The sequence below is a fragment of the Arvicanthis niloticus genome, chromosome 24, assembly GCF_011762505.2.
Source record: "Arvicanthis niloticus isolate mArvNil1 chromosome 24, mArvNil1.pat.X, whole genome shotgun sequence".
Taxonomy (NCBI): Eukaryota; Metazoa; Chordata; class Mammalia; order Rodentia; family Muridae; genus Arvicanthis; species Arvicanthis niloticus.
The window spans coordinates 743,609-759,916 of record NC_133432.1 but is presented as its reverse complement, the minus strand read 5'-3'; the positions used below and the strand labels follow the sequence as shown (position 1 = coordinate 759,916).

The 16,308-nt window shown below is 43.4% G+C and overlaps 1 protein-coding gene across 1 annotated transcript in view; it reads left to right on the top strand.

Annotated features, from left to right (window-relative positions):
* The first annotated feature begins 1,061 nt into the window (after positions 1–1,061).
* The window catches only part of LOC143437525 (uncharacterized), a 65,204-nt gene continuing 49,957 nt past the window's right edge, over positions 1,062–16,308 (top strand). Inside the window, 1 exon segment of the mRNA XM_076922303.1 lies at positions 1,062–1,373. Coding sequence (XP_076778418.1) covers positions 1,371–1,373 — 3 coding nt within the window. The 5' untranslated portion in view covers positions 1,062–1,370.

The window sequence follows — 16,308 nt, the reverse complement described above, 5'->3', positions numbered from 1 at the left end:
TGAAATAGTCTAATAAATCCACTTGCTACATACATAGATTCGTCCTATCAGACAAATCTGAGAACCTTTAGTAATACAGCTCTGTGTGTGAATGTTCACACATCCCCACTGTGTGGACAACGATAGTGCTGGCTAACACTATTGCTCCACAGGGCTTGTCATCTGTGTCCTGTTTTTCTCCCACGGTTCTCATACCTACCAGGTGAAAAACTAGCTCCAGTTTACCCAATATGAAGGACTCAACCAAAGCTAATTTAGAGTATTTGCAGATTTATTGGGGGGGGGCAGCTCTCTAGTGGGTTCACTGATCCCAAGGAACCAGAGGGTTCACTAGTTCCAAGGAGGTCAGAGAAGTCGCTACGGGGAGGGAGAATGAGGGGGTGGGGAGAAAGAGAGAAAAAGTGAGCAAGGCAAGCAGGGGGAGAAAAATGCGGGGGGGGGGGGGGGGAGAACGGAGGAAGAGGAAAAGTGGAGGGAGGAAAAGGGAAGGGGAGGGAGGGAGAAGAGGGAGAGAGACACACAGAGACAGAAACAGAGAGACAAAGAGTACAAAATGTCCGGATTATATTGGAAGAGCTTCTGCGGAAGGGAAAGCCCAGCCCCTGGGCTGGAAAGTTCAAAGTACAAGGCAGGATATGCCAGCCATGCCCTGTAACAGGTGGGGACTGAAGAGTTCTGCGAGAAGCCCAGAGTTTTGGTGTGTTCAATGTGCACTTCAGCCGCTTGTCCCAGATCTGAATCCCAACAACCACAAAACAAAAATCTTGTTTCCAAAAATGTCTCTTTAAATGTTTATATCTTGGGCACCCTTCCACTTGTGGGACAGATTGTTAACTCCACTGCAAGTTGAGTAATGGGCTAGGCAAGCTATCTACCTTGATTCTGGGAGGAAAACGGAGGGAAAGAGCCTACTGAGTGCTGTCAGGGGAATTTAGGCTGAAGTCAAGACCTGGTGAGTACAGAGTCACTGCCCACAAAGGGGAGGAGCAGGTGGCTGAGCAGTGGGAGGTGGAGTGATAGGTCCTCCCTGGGGCTGGGTGGGGAGACAAATGGGCACGCTATTGGAGGACAGACATAAGTGCTGCTGAAATCTCTGCAGAGCTGGAAAAGGTCTAGACCTGGACTGGAAGCCTAGGTTGAGAACCTCTGCGCTGTGTCTCTTCCGCACACTCTAACCCTAAGGGCGGTGCTCATGTCACTCAAGACTCACTGGCCAATCAAAGCCTTCAGGCGTGCCAGTCAGAAGAGGAGGCAGGTTCTTCCGTTTGCCTTGCCGCAGGTTCCTCTTAGTAGCTGAACAAGCTTGAATGGTCTTTTGTCCTGCCACTGGCTGCTGTGAAACGCGCTCAGGCAAACTCTGAAGTTGCGGCATGGTGAGCACAGTCGGGAGGAGCAGGGGGCTGGGCAGCGGGAGCTGGTGTGGTGTTTTTTTTTTTTCCCGGGGCAGGGTGAGAACCGGCAGCCAGATGTGGCCACCTATGAGGTCAAATGCGGCCACCTATGAGGTACCTTGTGGTCCTAGCCACTTGCTGGACCCAGCCTCTGAATAACTTCACTGTGGGTGCTGCATCTGCACAGAACATTTGTAAGAATGGCTTGTAGAAACATCTTTGGCATGATGCCAAATTCAGAAAGCCCTAGTTTCTGCAAGTTCTGTTCTTAACATTTAACATTAAGGTGTATGATCCATTTGGAGTTAATTTTGTGGAGGTTGTAAAAGGCATCTCATGTGTTGGGTAGCAATCCAGTATCAAGCTATGATGTAAAAGAGTGGAATTGAGGATGTGCCCTGGCCCGCGGTTCCGGGGGACCTGGAAGAGAGAACTGGAGGACAGGGGAGCGCAAAGAACGACAGTCTGTCTGGAAGTCAGATCAAACTGTAATTTTAATTTTTTCACACGGATTATATACACAGAGGCAGGATGTGGGGAGGGGGATGACGCAGGAACGTAAGTGTTCTCAGGGGGAGTACAGATATCTTCCAGAACAAGGTATTGGCTGGGTAAAAGTTCACAGAAGAAGCAGGGCGGAACAGGTCACTATGACTCTGTCCATATGATTCATTTGTGCTTATCTAAGCTGGTACTGTCCACCAGGGCTACCTGTTAGACGTCCGAGGGCAGCTTAGAACAGACCAGACCAGACCAAAAGGTTCCAAGGTGGGGGTGTTATTCAGGAGATAGGGCAAAGGTGGGGGGAGAGAAGTAGAAGAAGCTGGAAGGAGAGAGGAAGAAGAGAAGTAGAGGAATAGAGGAGTAGAGGCCGGCCATGACCACGTGGAGAGAGGGGGAAGGGAAGGGGGAGGGGCAAGGGGACAGAGAGGAGCTAGAGGCAAGAGATAAAGAGAGAAGAGGGGGCAAGCAGCTCCTTTTATACTGGGCCAGGCCTACCTGGCTGTTGCTACGTAACTGTGGGGGTGGAGTTTAGACAGAATACTAACACTATGTACAAGATTTATGACTATATGTTTTTGGTAGTTTTCTGCCAAGGCTACTTGTCTACAAGGTCTATAGCTATCTGTTCTCGGGTTAGTGTTTTCCCACAGAGACCAAAACTTTGTGTTAGTAGGCACGTATGGCTGACTAACTTAGGCCTTCAGTGTATAAGCAAGGTTGCTCTCAACAAGGTTGTGATGAGGTTACTAATGATTAGGAGATAGTAAGTCACACCAAGTAGAATTTAGCTGAGGGAGGACTGCATGTAAAACACCCCGCTTTACTGCATAAAAGTAGCATGCTAACTAGGCCTGTTAGAGATCAGAATGCTAGGATACACATGTTTGTTCACCAGGATTGTCCAGAAATTCGGCTCCTAGCCATACGAAAGCAAACAACCCTGATACACAACCAGTCACTAGGCTCATCCCCATATCAAAGAGCAGGCTTCCAACTAGTTGCTCACTAGGGCATTACAGGATCATAACCAACATTAATTAGGGCCTGGAGTGCCATAAAGGTTCAGTTTTTTTTTTTTTTTTCCTTGAGAAAAGCATAGTTTTGCCACATGGACAAGATGACACCTGGTGACAATGATTTGAAAAGTTAAAAAACCACTGTTGCATTGAGTGCTGGCCTGATCAAGCAAGGCTTTCTTTCCCTGAGGTCCCCATGTATGGAGAATGGCATAGCTCCTTCTGAAACCCAGGAACATATTTGGCAGATCCAGTAACAGTCTAAGGCCTAGCTAGGCCTTGGGAGGTTTCCTTAAGGCACTGAGGTATAGAGATAAAACAGAACTCCTTCTCTAAAACCTGGAATATGCTTGGGAGAGCTGTTAATGGTCAAGGGCCAGGGCCTTAGGGAGGGGCTGCATCAGATTCTGAGAACACAACTCTTCCCACCATATGGGGCTGTGGTTATCAGTTCCAAGACCACTATAGGCTTGGTCAGTAATGTTTTTGAGATACACTGAGTTCTCCTTATGCGGCACTGTTTGATTTGACTTCTCCTGAGTGTGTCCCATCGTATGATGCTTCTGCCAACTTCATAGAAGTCTCCTGTTTCCTTCCATTTCCCTGATGTAAGTCGTATACAAGATGGTATTTTTTTTTTTTTTTTTTTTTCCCAGACAGGGTTTCTCAGTATAGTCCTGGCTGTCCTGGAACTCAAACTGGCTGGCCTCGAACTCAAAAATCCGATTGCCTCTGCCTCCCAAGTGCTGGGATTAAAGGTGTGCACCACCACTGCCCAGCACAAGATGGTATTCTTTTTTTTTTTTTTTTTTTTGTTTTTTGTTTTTTGTTTTTTTTTTTTCGAGACAGGGTTTCTCTGTGTAGTTCTGGCTGTCCTGGAACTCACTCTGTAGACCAGGCTGGCCTCGAACTCAGAAATCCGCCTGCCTCTGCCTCCCAAGTGCTGGGATTAAAGGCGTGCGCCACCACCACCCGGCAGGTGCACCTTCTCTTACTGGTCCATGGCTCAGCAGGCTGGGAAATCTGTCAACAGATACTGACTCACCTTGACTCTGCCTGGCAGGCAGACTTCTCCCTCTTCCTCCCTCTCCCTCTCCCTCTCTCTCTCCCTCTCCCTCTCTCCCTCTTCTCTCCCTCTTCTTCCCTCTCTCTCTCTCTTCCTCTCTCTGCTTCAGAGAAGCAGGGGCAAACCTTTACTCTGCTTTTAGAAACAGGCAAATGGCTCCTGACATTTCCTTTTGTTTCTTCTTTGACCACACCTACTAACAAACCACAACTAACCTCCCTAAAAGACCAATAACTCTCCCCCTTCCCTCTTGACCTTGGAAGATGAACAGCTGTCCTGAGACAGTGGAAGATTCTACTAATATATAAATATACCAGACTAGGGCTCTGTCTGCCCCTAGGGTGGAGGACAGAGCTGGGAAGGCCTATGCTCTCTGAATCATTTAATCTCTAATCCTCCAGTGGAGGAGCTGGCACTGTCCTGAGGCCCAGCTAGGTGGTCAAAGCTAATGAGGGACTCTGGGCAGGGTAGCAATCAGGAGGAGCACCAATGGGAGGCAGCCTGCAGATCCTTTCCATCTTCTCCTCTGATGCAGTTCATTAGAGAGCTATGAGGGAGACCACAAGCCAGGCCATGGTGATTGTGGTGGCCACTGGGAAGAGCAGGTTAGCTAAAGCTGTCAGAGTCCAATCTGATTGGACTGGGATGAACTGTGAACCAGACTATGGTTCTGTTGGTACATGTGGTGACCTGAGCAGAGGGCCTTGGCCTCTGAGCCTGCCTGAGTGTAGATTTCCTGGGTAGGAGGAGGCTCATCAGCTCTGGCCATGGGAAGCTGTGCTACTTATAATATCATTGCCCAGCATGTACACACAAGCATTGCTTTTGGTGTGCAGTGGGGAGACAGATTTCAAAACTGAAGGTCTGGTTTCTAGAAGTTCTGAACATTGCGTTGCAAATTTAGTCTTGTGTGATAAATTTTACAAATAGTTTAGAAACTGGTAGAGAGGAGGCGATGGGGATTACCCTTCAGTGATGTTGCCACGATGGTGTGATTTAGGGAAATTCAGTTCCAGGGTACAAAGGGAATTTCTGAGATGCAGAGGTTTCTCAAGTGTGCATGGTGGTGTGCAGGTGGGTAGGGCAGATTCCACATCATGTACTTTATATAATCCACGTGGCAGGACACAGACATTAAATTCTTCTTCAACCTTTGTTTGTGTGTGGGCTCAGTGGGGCTGGGTTTGTGTGAGATCACGGGGGGCACTAGGTGCTACAGAGCTATAGCCCACCTCTCTGATCATCACCTCCATACAGAGAGACTTCTAGAGCATGGGGTCTTTCTGTTTGGAAGTGAGATCTGTAGTGGCTGGAGGGTCAGAAATATAACAGTTTAGGGGTCACTTTGAGTTATTTTTGTGGGAATTGTGGGAGTTTTTGTGGGAAGTCTGCTCATTTAATGTGTATACACATGCATTCATAGTTAACATTGGGTCAGGTACACATTTTTCTGTCTTAGTTTCCTTATGTCTTTTGATGAAAACTTGACTATAACTTGGAGCTTGTGTTCTTGGCTTTTTCTCTGCATCCAATTCTTTTTTCACAAATGTTGTAAACCTTTTGATGTAGTTTCATGGTAAGTATGGACGGAATTCACATCGTGCCAAAATGTGTACTATTTCTTCATAATTCTATTGACAATTATGAGTTTTTTTTTCCCCCACATGGCACATAGCTTTGGAATCAGCTTTCCTGTTATATATTGTTAGTTTTCTTTAGATTGTTTTGAATTCATGCTGCAAATTGAACATGCTCAACATCCTTTTTTTTTTCTTCCTCTTTTTGAAAAGATCACTTTCCTGGTGTTGTTTACAGTTGTATAAATGGGTAAAAGATATTCTGTATAATCATTCAATTAGCAAACTACAGTAAGTGTGTGAAACTGAAACTGGTGTGAAATAATATACAAAGCCATAGAAAGAGTACTTTATTATACACTTTAGTGACACAGAATACACTGTTAGGGTCACATAAATGATATCTCGCTATGTATGACTTAATTGAGAAAACAAAAAGTGTGAAAATAAAACATGGTCCAGAATTGAACAATGATTCTGGATGTGACATGGGATTGTGTATTAGCCATAAAGTCTAATAGCAGTCGCTTGGGAATTTCCACAGTTATCAACTAAAATTAGTTATAAAACCATGTTGTGTTATAGTTGGTGTAAAATTGCACATATTTAATACATGTATTCTGATACATTTGGTCATAATACGTACTCCCAAGCAACCCCATTCTACTGAGTTCTCATAAAAATGACAGAGTTGTCATGGATCCCAGCAATCTTCTCAGTATATTTTCCATGCACTGGAAATTAATTTTTTTTTTTTTTTTTGGTTTTGGTTTTTCAAGACGGTTTCTCTGTGTAGCCCTGGCTGTCCTGGAACTCACTCTGTAGACCAGGGTGGCCTCGAACTCAGAAATCTGCCTGCCTCTGCCTCCCAAGTGCTGGGATTAAAGGTGTGCACCACCACTGCCGGGCTTGAAATTAGTTTTAAGAAGTACCAGAATTCTCATGTCCATTTTGGTTATATTCATGGTGACCTGAATATGAGAATCACCTCAGTGTTCATTTGTTGAGGACAAGCTGGGTGCCTCAGGAGAGCACTGTGCTAAAGGAAGGAAGACAATAGCAATGGTTAAAGGATTAAGTATTGTAAAGACTCTCACAGTCAGTGCTGTATTGGTCATAAAGCAGCATGTGACTACAGCTTAAGCAGTGTCAACCCACTTCTTTCCCCCAGCTCATTTTAATCTTTAGTGCACTCTTACTGTCAGATGATGTGAGAGCTGCAGCCGTCTTGTCTACACTGCAGGTAGCAATAGAAAACTCAGGGCAGACAGCACAGAATCTAGCTGAAGCAATCTCCTTCAAAGGGTTTTTTCTAATGTTCTTTTAGGACATTATGTGGAGAAGAGGAATGAAATATCGAGCTTAAGTAGCAAGAGTTGTTATCGAGACAAATGTGCTACTATACCATAAAAATGCAGGAAGTGGCTTTACTTGGATGGCATGAGAGCTTTCCGCCGATGAGTCATACTGCATGAAAAAGTAAAAATGAGGCTAGGAAACAGACTAACTGTTTTGTTTGAATTTAAATACTGACAATAAATTACAGTTGAATGAACATGTAATATAATAGTCTTAGAAAACTGACTCATCTATTTTCTCCGCATTAAGTAACCTATCTTAGATGGTAACACTTTCATTTTTGCTTTGGAGAATGTGTTTAAACACCTAACATTTTTATACATCAGTTTATTAATGCTTATGTATAATTTAATTAATGTAGCAATTTTGCACAACATTACATATTTATTTATATTATTTGAATACTTATTCAAACATTAGTTTTTAAAAGAAGCAAGAGTATTCCTTGGGAATGAAATGAGAAGAAAGCTTTGTAATTCTACATTCCAAACTAATGAAACCTAACACAAGAAAATGACCTGCCTTTGTTAACTGCATGACAATATTTCACATTGCTGAGAGCGAAACTTCTGATTTCACAGATACAGACAGGGCCCAAGATGAGCTTGTCAGGAACTCCTGTGTCGCAGGGTATTTGATCACATTGTGAACTCTGAGACCGTCTAATTTACTGGGGTGGGGGAAGCTGTTTCTAATTGTGGTGTGACTCAGCCCTTAGTACACACCTTTAATCCCAAACAATGAAGGTAAAGTTAGTTGTAGAAGGAAGCACCTGTGTTTAAAAGTGGTGTCTGATTGAGTGTCTGATAAAGTGATGAATCAGAGAAAGATCTGACAGAATAGGATATGCCCAACTCTCGAGAGAACAGAGAGGAAAGAGGCAACATAAGAGGAAACAGCAAAGAGGGAGAGAGGAGGAGGCAGTTTTACCTGGAAAGTTTTACAGAGATAGGTTAAAGAGAGAACAAGCTAGACACAGGTGAAAATAGAACACCCAGAGAATGAGAATAAGCCAGAAGATGAGAACAGATTGCTAGAGTTCATTTGAGGTCAAGCAGAGCAATTCAGTCAGAAGTGAAAGAAGCCAGTTTGAATCAGTTAGCATGAAGAGGAGTTTGAGCCAGAACAGCTGAGCTGACCAGAGTTCAGAAAGAAAAAGAAAGGGTGAGTTTATTCAGTAGTTAGGTCTCAGATGCCAAAACCATTTTAGACCTAGATGAGACTGTACGGAGGCTAGAAACTTCCAGGACTAGGCCTAGATTATCAGAAGGAGGAAGTAAGACTCCAAGATGATATTGTGTGATGGTCACTATTTACCAAAACAGAATGAGAACTGTATCTGTCACAATCATATCGTCCCTGTGTTCACTAGTTTGCTTTTCTTTGTACATTATCACTTGCCTTCTTCTTTGTATTTAGATTTAAGTAATATTGAATTAATGTTTTGATTGAAGATAGATTCTTCTCTCATACAATATATACTGACCACTGTTTCCCCTCTTAAACTCCTTCCAGCTATCCCCACCTCTCCCCTCCCCTCCCCTCCCCTCCCCTCCCCTCCCCTCCCCTCCCCTCCTATCCTATCCAACCCCTGCCTCATTTCCTGTTCAGAAAGGAGCAGACCTCCAGGAGAGGACAGCCAAATAGGACAAAACAAAATAGAAAAAGACAAGCTGAAAGCCTTTATATTGAGGCTGGACAATGCAACCTGATAGGAGGAAAAGAGTCTCAGGATCAAAGAAAAGAATCAGAGATATACCTGCTCCCACTGTTAGGAGTCCCACAAAAACACCAAGCTGACAGCCATAACATATCAGCAGAGGACCTGGCACAGACCTATGCTGGCTCCATGTTTGCCATTTAAGTCTCTGTAGGGCTCCTGGAAATCCAGACAGTGTTAGTCATGAATCCCCTTCATGTCCTGGGCCTCAAGTTAAACCAAACATTGGCTGGCCTCTCAAATTTTTTACCATCATGCCCCAGCACATCTTGCAGGAAGGACCAATTGTAGGTGTGTGTGTGTGTGTGTGTGTGTGTGTGTGTGTTTGGTGGGGTCCAGGTTTCTCTTTCTGTAGCCTGTAGAGTACCTTCTCTCCTCAAAGAGACTAGAACATAGGGGTGAGGGCTTCAGTCTGCATTCGATTGCCCTCTACATTCAGTGAACTGTGTGGAATTTGACCTCATTGATGGGGTCCTGCTGTCAGTTTTCTGAAAGCAAAGTTTGTCGTAGCATCAGCAAGGATTGTTTAAGGATCTCCCAGGGACCTCCTTGGCCAACAAGTCAATCAAATGTAACCCAGTCCCAACACTGAAGCCCTGGCTGGTTACAAAGGATGGTCAGTTCAGACTCCATACCCTCCATTATTAGAAGCTGTCATTAGGGTCACCCTCATATATTCCAGGAAGTTACCATTGTATTGGGTTTCTACACTAATTCCCAAATGTCCTCTAATTCCAGCTGTTTCTCCCTGCACTGTACTTTCTCCCTTCATCCCAGCCCCAACTCCCAACTAATCCCTCCCATTCCTGTTCCCATCAAACCCCACTCTACTCACAAACTATTCTATTTCCCCATGCTTTCTCCCTATAGCCCTCCTCTTTACCTAACCTCTCTGTGTTTGTGGGGTATACCTTAATTATTATTTACCTAACAGATAATATCCACGTATAAGTGAATGCATACCATGTTTATCATTCTGGGTGTGGGTTATCTTACTTAGGGTGATTTTTTTTTTTTATAGTTGCATTCACTTGCCTGTAAATTCATGATGGCATAAAAAAAAAAAACCAGCTGAGTGATACTCCACTGTGACAATGTACTGCATATTTTGTGTATCCATTCTTCAGTTAAGGTACCTCTAGGTTGTTTCCAGTTTCTGGCTAGTATGAATAAATATGCTATGAACATAGTTGAGAAAATGTCCTTGTGGTATTAGGATGAAGCACCTTTTGGATAGATGTCCAAGAGCCCAAGAGCAGTATAGCTGGGTTTTGAGGTAGATGGATTCTCAGTGTTCTGAGGAAACACGATTATGAGGAAATACTGATACAGCCATAGTGGCTGTATTAGTTTGCACCTCACAAGCAGTGTGTGTGGGGGTGTTGTTCCATTTTCTCTATATCCTTGCCAGCATGAGCTGTCACTTGTATTATTGATCTTAGCCATTCTGACACATGTAAGATAGATTCTCAAAGTAGTTTTGATTTGCATTTCCCTGATGGCTAAGATGGTGACAATTTCTTTAAGTCTTGGCTATTTGAGATTCTGCTGTTGAGAATTCTCTGTTTAGATATATACTCCATTTTTTAATTAAAATTTTTTTTGCTTTGTAAAGTGTAGAAGCCACAAACTTTTGGCACAAGGTAGGACTGTTAGCCATACCCTGAGGCAAGACCTTCCACTGATATCTTTTCATAGGTTCCCTAAAGTTTATAGAGGGAACACTGAAAGCAAAACGTTTTCTATCATTAGGATGCAAGGGGATAGTAAAAAAACAGTCTTTTAAATCTATAACTATTTTATAATAACCTAAAGGTATGGCCACCGGTGTGGGCAGCCCAGGTTGTAAGGCTCCCATTTTAATCATGGTTGCATTAACAGCCCTCAAGTCTTGCAACAATCTCTACTTTCCTGACTTTTTCCTAATGACAAATATTGGGGTGTTCCAGGGAGAGTTACTCTCTTCTAAATGTCCTGCCTGTAATTGCTCCTGCACTAGCAACTGGGCAGCTTGTAATTTTTCGGTGGTTAGGGACCACTGATCCACCCAGATGGGCGAGTCTCCTTTCCAGGTGATGGGATCCGCACAACGTCCTAGGGGTGCAGCTGAATCAGTAGCCCCCATCAAAAATACCCCAAGCCTCTTCTTTCATTGTTACCATAAACCTCAGTAGGGTGAATAATTCCATATTCACCTTTTCCTAATCCTTTGCCTGGGGAAGGCTCAGAGTTTACCATTTCAGCCATGATTATTTTATTAGGGCTGCACATAATCAATCCCAACTGGGATAACAGATCTCTGCCCCAGAGATTAATGGGAAGGCCTGAGATGACATAGGGTTGTATATTTCCTGTATTTCCTTCTTTATCTTTCCACGTTAGCACCTTAGAGCTTTGTAGTGGATTTTGACTTTGGCCAATACCCCTTAAATTGGTTAAGGTTGGGGTCAGAGGCCAGGTAGCAGGCCAATCACTTTGTTTTAGGATAGTCACATCAGCTCCTGTGTCAACCAAGCCTTGAAATGCCTTTCCATCTAGCCAAATTGTTATCATAGGTTTTTGTTTAACTATAGGCTGTACCCAGTATGCATCAGAGGAACAAAAACCTTGATCCCCTCTTTTAGGATTCTTATATTTGTGATTAGTAGGGTTCAATGGAAGTAACAATAGTTGAGCTATCCTCTTTCCTGTAGAAATGGTGACTATGTTTTGAATTGCCTGTGCCATTACTTTAATCTCACCCTGATAATCATTGTCTATAACTCCAGGAAAAATTTGTAGTCCCTGCATAGTAGCACTGCTTCTTCCCACTATCAGGCCAAACACATTTGGATAGAGCGGTCCAAACACTCCAGTGGGTAAGGCCTGAGGTCCCATTTCTGGGGTTAATACTGTGTGGGTGGCAGAACTGAGGTCTAGTCCTGCGCTTCCTGGTGTTGCTCGACTAAGTTCAGAAAGGGATTGGTGTTTGCTGGTAGGACACTGACTGCTCCATAAGCCTGTTTTGGCTTGCGTCGGTTCGGGGCCTTGAGCTGGCCCCTGTTGCCATTTCCCTGATTATGGGAAAGGGTATTACCTTGTGCGTCTTGTTTAGACCTACAATCACTAGCCCAATGCCTTCCACGTTTGCAAATTGGGCAGAGCCCAGGCTGTTTTCTGGGCTGTCTCTGGCTTAACTCATTTTCTACTTTGCAATCTCTTGCAAAGTGTCCAGGCTTACCACATTTAAAACATGCCTTTCTGTCTTTACTTGCCAAAAAATCTCTTACTGATTTTCCTTGCATGGCAACCGCCATAGCTAAGCCCTGTTGGTAAGAAGGACCTATGTCAGAACAGAGTCTGATATACCCCGTAAGGTCTTTCTTTTTCCTATAAGGTCTAATGGCTGCTTGGCAGGCAGGATTAGCATTTTCATATGCAAGTTGTTTCACATAGTCTACACCTGCCTCTGCATTACCAAAAATCCTTCCTGCTGTTGTCATTAATTGATGAACAAAGTCAGAAAATCGCTCATCAGGTCCTTGCCTGACTGTTGTTAAAGATGCACCAGGGTCTCCCTTTACCGGAAGTTTACGCCAAGCCTTCATGGCTGCATTTTGAATTTGAGCAAATAAACCTGGGTCATATTGCATCTGGTTATCACTAGAAGCAAATTGCCCTTCTCCTACTAAGGCATCAAAGGACCAACCATTGCCTGCCTGAATGTTTCTCCTAGCTGTTTCTTTGCAATTCTCATGATACTCTGATTTCCAAATTAAATAATCTCCACCACTAAGAACTGCTCTCGCTAACGTATTCCAATCACTAGGAGTTAGCCACTTCTCTGTGGCAGAGTCTAAAATTGCAAGAGTAAAAGGAGCAGTGGCACCGTATTGAGATACTGCATTTTTTAATTCCTTAATAATTTGAAAATTAAAACCTGTGTGATGTCTCCAAGCAACTCCTTGATTGTCTCTAGTCTCGGATACAGGGAAAGCCTCAGCCTTTCCCTCCTCTGGCTGATCTGTGGCTAATCTTAAGCTAGGTGATAGGGACTGCCTTTGGATTCCTGGTTGAGGAATGCAAGGAGCCAGGGGGTTTTCACAGTTTACCTCTTGAGACATCTTTCCTGCCTTTAATTTTTGTAGCTGATTAATTAAGTCCTGATACTCTTTTTCTAGCTCTATTTGTTGTTTAAGAACAGATATTTTTTCCTGTAATTCCCTTATGGGATCTATAACCACCATCTCCATTGGGGGGAGCACTTGGAGGTGGAGGTGCATAGGGAGGGGGCATTTCAGCGTCATAAAGTTTGACTTCCTCTTTCTCTTGGTCAGCACAATCTGGCTCTGACAAATTGTCATCAACTTTTGGTTGTATTTTGGATTCTAACTTACCCTTCCTTTTATTTTGAACAAAAAGGACAGCATTCAAGAACAAAAGCAGAAAATTAACACATGTGAGCAGCAAATAATAAAACCAAAACAGAGAGTTGAATTCAGGCTGACTAATTTCTTGTCCCATTTTCATTACCTTTCTTGAAGCAAACCAAAACAGAGAGTTGGATTCAGGTTGACTAATTTCTTGTCCCATTTCCTTACCTTTCTCAAGGCAGCAGATTCCTGCGATAATCAACAGATCCTTCTTCCAGTAAAGTCCGTCACTGCATCTCTCGTTCTTGCTGCCCCACGTTCGGGCACCAAAATAATGTTGGGGACCACACTAGTCCCACGTTGGGGTGGCCAAAAAATGTCTCGGCCTGAGCAAAATGTTGAGGCCTGGGCCGACCCATGTTTGGGCGGCCACTGTATCCCGGCCCAAGCTGCTGCTCTGGTCTGCGGGTCGGGGTTCAGCAAGAGCGAGGGTGAGGACAGATTCTACCTAATGTCTGATGTGTATGAATCTCTCTCTCTCTCGTCTGATGTCTGGTTCTGTCTTCTATAGTCTGATTCTAAGCCACGCCTCTAAGTTACACCTTTAATCATGCCCTTAGGTCTTGTCTCTAACTCTGATCTCTATACTTCTAAATCATACTCTTAAGTCACACACCTTTAATCTCACACACCTTTAATCTCATGCGCCTTTAATCTCAAGGTATCTAAACCAAGATTATCGGAGTGTTCTCAGCTGTTGTAGGCTATTGTAATTCAAGTCTCATGTCAGGGTATATGGCTCAAGATGGCTGCAAAGCTGATAGCCGCTTTCTGCTAAAAGTCGGCCCCCAACACCCTGATGGCTAAGATGATGACAATTTCTTTAAGTCTTGGCTATTTGAGATTCTGCTGTTGAGAATTCTCTGTTTAGATATATACTCCATTTTTTAATTGAAATTTTTTTGCTTTGCAAAGTGTAGTTTCTTGAGGTCTTTATATATTTTGTATATTAGGCCTCTATAAGATGTGGATTTGGTTAAAAAGATCTTTCCCCATTCCTTAGGGGAATGCCTTTATGTCCAGTTGACTGGGTTTTTGCCACTTCTAATTCACTTTCTATTATTGGCAAAGAACAAAAACAGAGTGTACAGGATGAGTGTTGGCGTGTAATTTCTTTAATTCTTTATTAGTCTTGTTCATGTTTAAGAGACTTTAAAAAAAGATCTATTTATTTATTTATTTTATGTCTATGAGTACACTGTCGCTCTTTTAGACATGCCAGAATAGGGCATTGGACCCCATTACAGATGGTTGTGAGCCACCATGTGGTTGCTGGGAATTGAACTCAGGACCTCTGGAAGGGCAGGCAGTGCTCTTAACCTCTGAGCCATCTCTCCAGCCCCATGTTTAAGAGACTTATATGTCTGTCTTTCTGTCTCCTTTTGTTTGTGGTACCATCTATGTTGTGTGATTTTATTCATTATAATCTAATTATATTTTTTCTCTGGAAAATGATAGACCTTTTTTTTCTCCTGAAATTTTGCTATGTTATGAGTTTCTTGAGTTTTTGATAGTTTGGGAAACAGTTTTAGTATCCTTTTCTTGATCCTGAAGGCCTGCGTCTCCTCATTTCTTGGTAAACCTGTGTTTTCCAGTTGCAATTATCAATTTTTGAGTTTTTGCTTCTTAAGTGATTGATATGGTTAACACATTTGATTTAGGTTTTTAAAACTTTCCTGGATATTATTGTCTATGTGTCCTAAGTAGCTTCAGTTGTCAACATTTTAGAGCCTTTGGTCATCTGAGGGAGCCTCACTTGAGGGCATCCCCTCATCAAAATGGCTGGTTGCTGCGTCAGTGAGGATTGTGATGATTGATGTGGGAAGGCTCTTCCACGGAGGGTGGCAGGATCCCTAAGCACGTGGGCCTGGGCTGGATGAGAGAGCTAGCTGAGCACGAGGCAGTGACCAAGCAAGAGGGCAAGGCAGGGAACAATGTTTATCCATGGTTTTTGCCGTATTTTCTTGAAGGTTGAGTTTCTATCCTAAGATCCCAAAATGTTGGACCGTGATCAACAAGTGAACCTGTTAGAGCCTGGTTAGAGGATTCAATCACAGCAGCAGAGTAACAAGTTAGAACAAAACAAGCAAACAAGCAAACCAACAAACACCAAAAAGTGATTTTGTTGCTGGACAGAACCTGGAAATGTTTGTTCTCTTTTGGAGGAATGTGGGGACTATCAGGACTTGGGACGGCAAACAGCATAGAAAGCTGTGCTCGGAGCTTAATCAGCTGTTCTTGTAGCACATGGAAGATCCGATTAGTGCCAGTAATGCAGACAGAAGTTGACGTCATAGGATTTCAGTTGAGAATAGACTCCATGAAAAATTTAGCTAGAGGTCATTTGTGTGGTATTTTGACCCCAAGTCTTTCTTACTGTACTCATGCCCTGAGAAATTGAGTAAGGCAGAATTAAAAAATAATTGGCTGTATTCTTAGATGGAATACTGAATCTGTTGGATGATTATTACTGGAAACCTATTCAGGACTATAGTGGAAAAAAAACCAAGTGGGGCAGAACTAAATGTAAGGTTTGCAGAGAAAAACAACACTGGGTATTTTCAGATGGCAGCCAGATGCTGAGACAGAGGTATGAATTTTCAAAGAGATTATCACCACTAAAGAGAAGGTCCTTGCTCAGTATTGGAAGCCTAAGAAGGTGTCCTAAGGGAGACAAGTCTTCAACTAATGGAAGGAGTAGGCAAAGTGATTCCTAGACCCAGGAAGGAACTTTGTACAAAACTTGCTACAACTGTGGTCCAAGGGTGGCAGGGTCCATCCCAATTTAGAATCCAGATCTTGCAGGATGACCCAAGTTCTGGAAACAAGAAAGATGCAATATTTAAGGTCACAGATTCTAACCCTGTGGTTTCATTCAGTTCAGCACTGTTTCAGCCGTCTATGTTTGGCAGTCAGAGGCCCAGTGAGGGAGGAGATTGTGAGAGTGCATTGCATGAACCTGTGAGCATGAAGCCTGAGTTGCTTTGAGACCACAAGATGTTGAGATACCTAAGCTATGAGAAATCTGCCACGGAGAGCTGCATATAGGTTGTGCAAGTAACCAAATTGAGAGACGTCTGAGAAGTTGCAGGAATAGGACCATCTTAAGCCTCTGAAACTGAGGCCCCATGTGCCTGAGACAGAGCTACAGGATTTGGTGTATGCCCTGCTGGGTTTCTTGCTTCAGTCCAATCTTCCCTCACTATGTATACATTCCTCTCTGTTGGAATGGGAAGGGGTATTCTGTGCCTTTGTATGTTGGA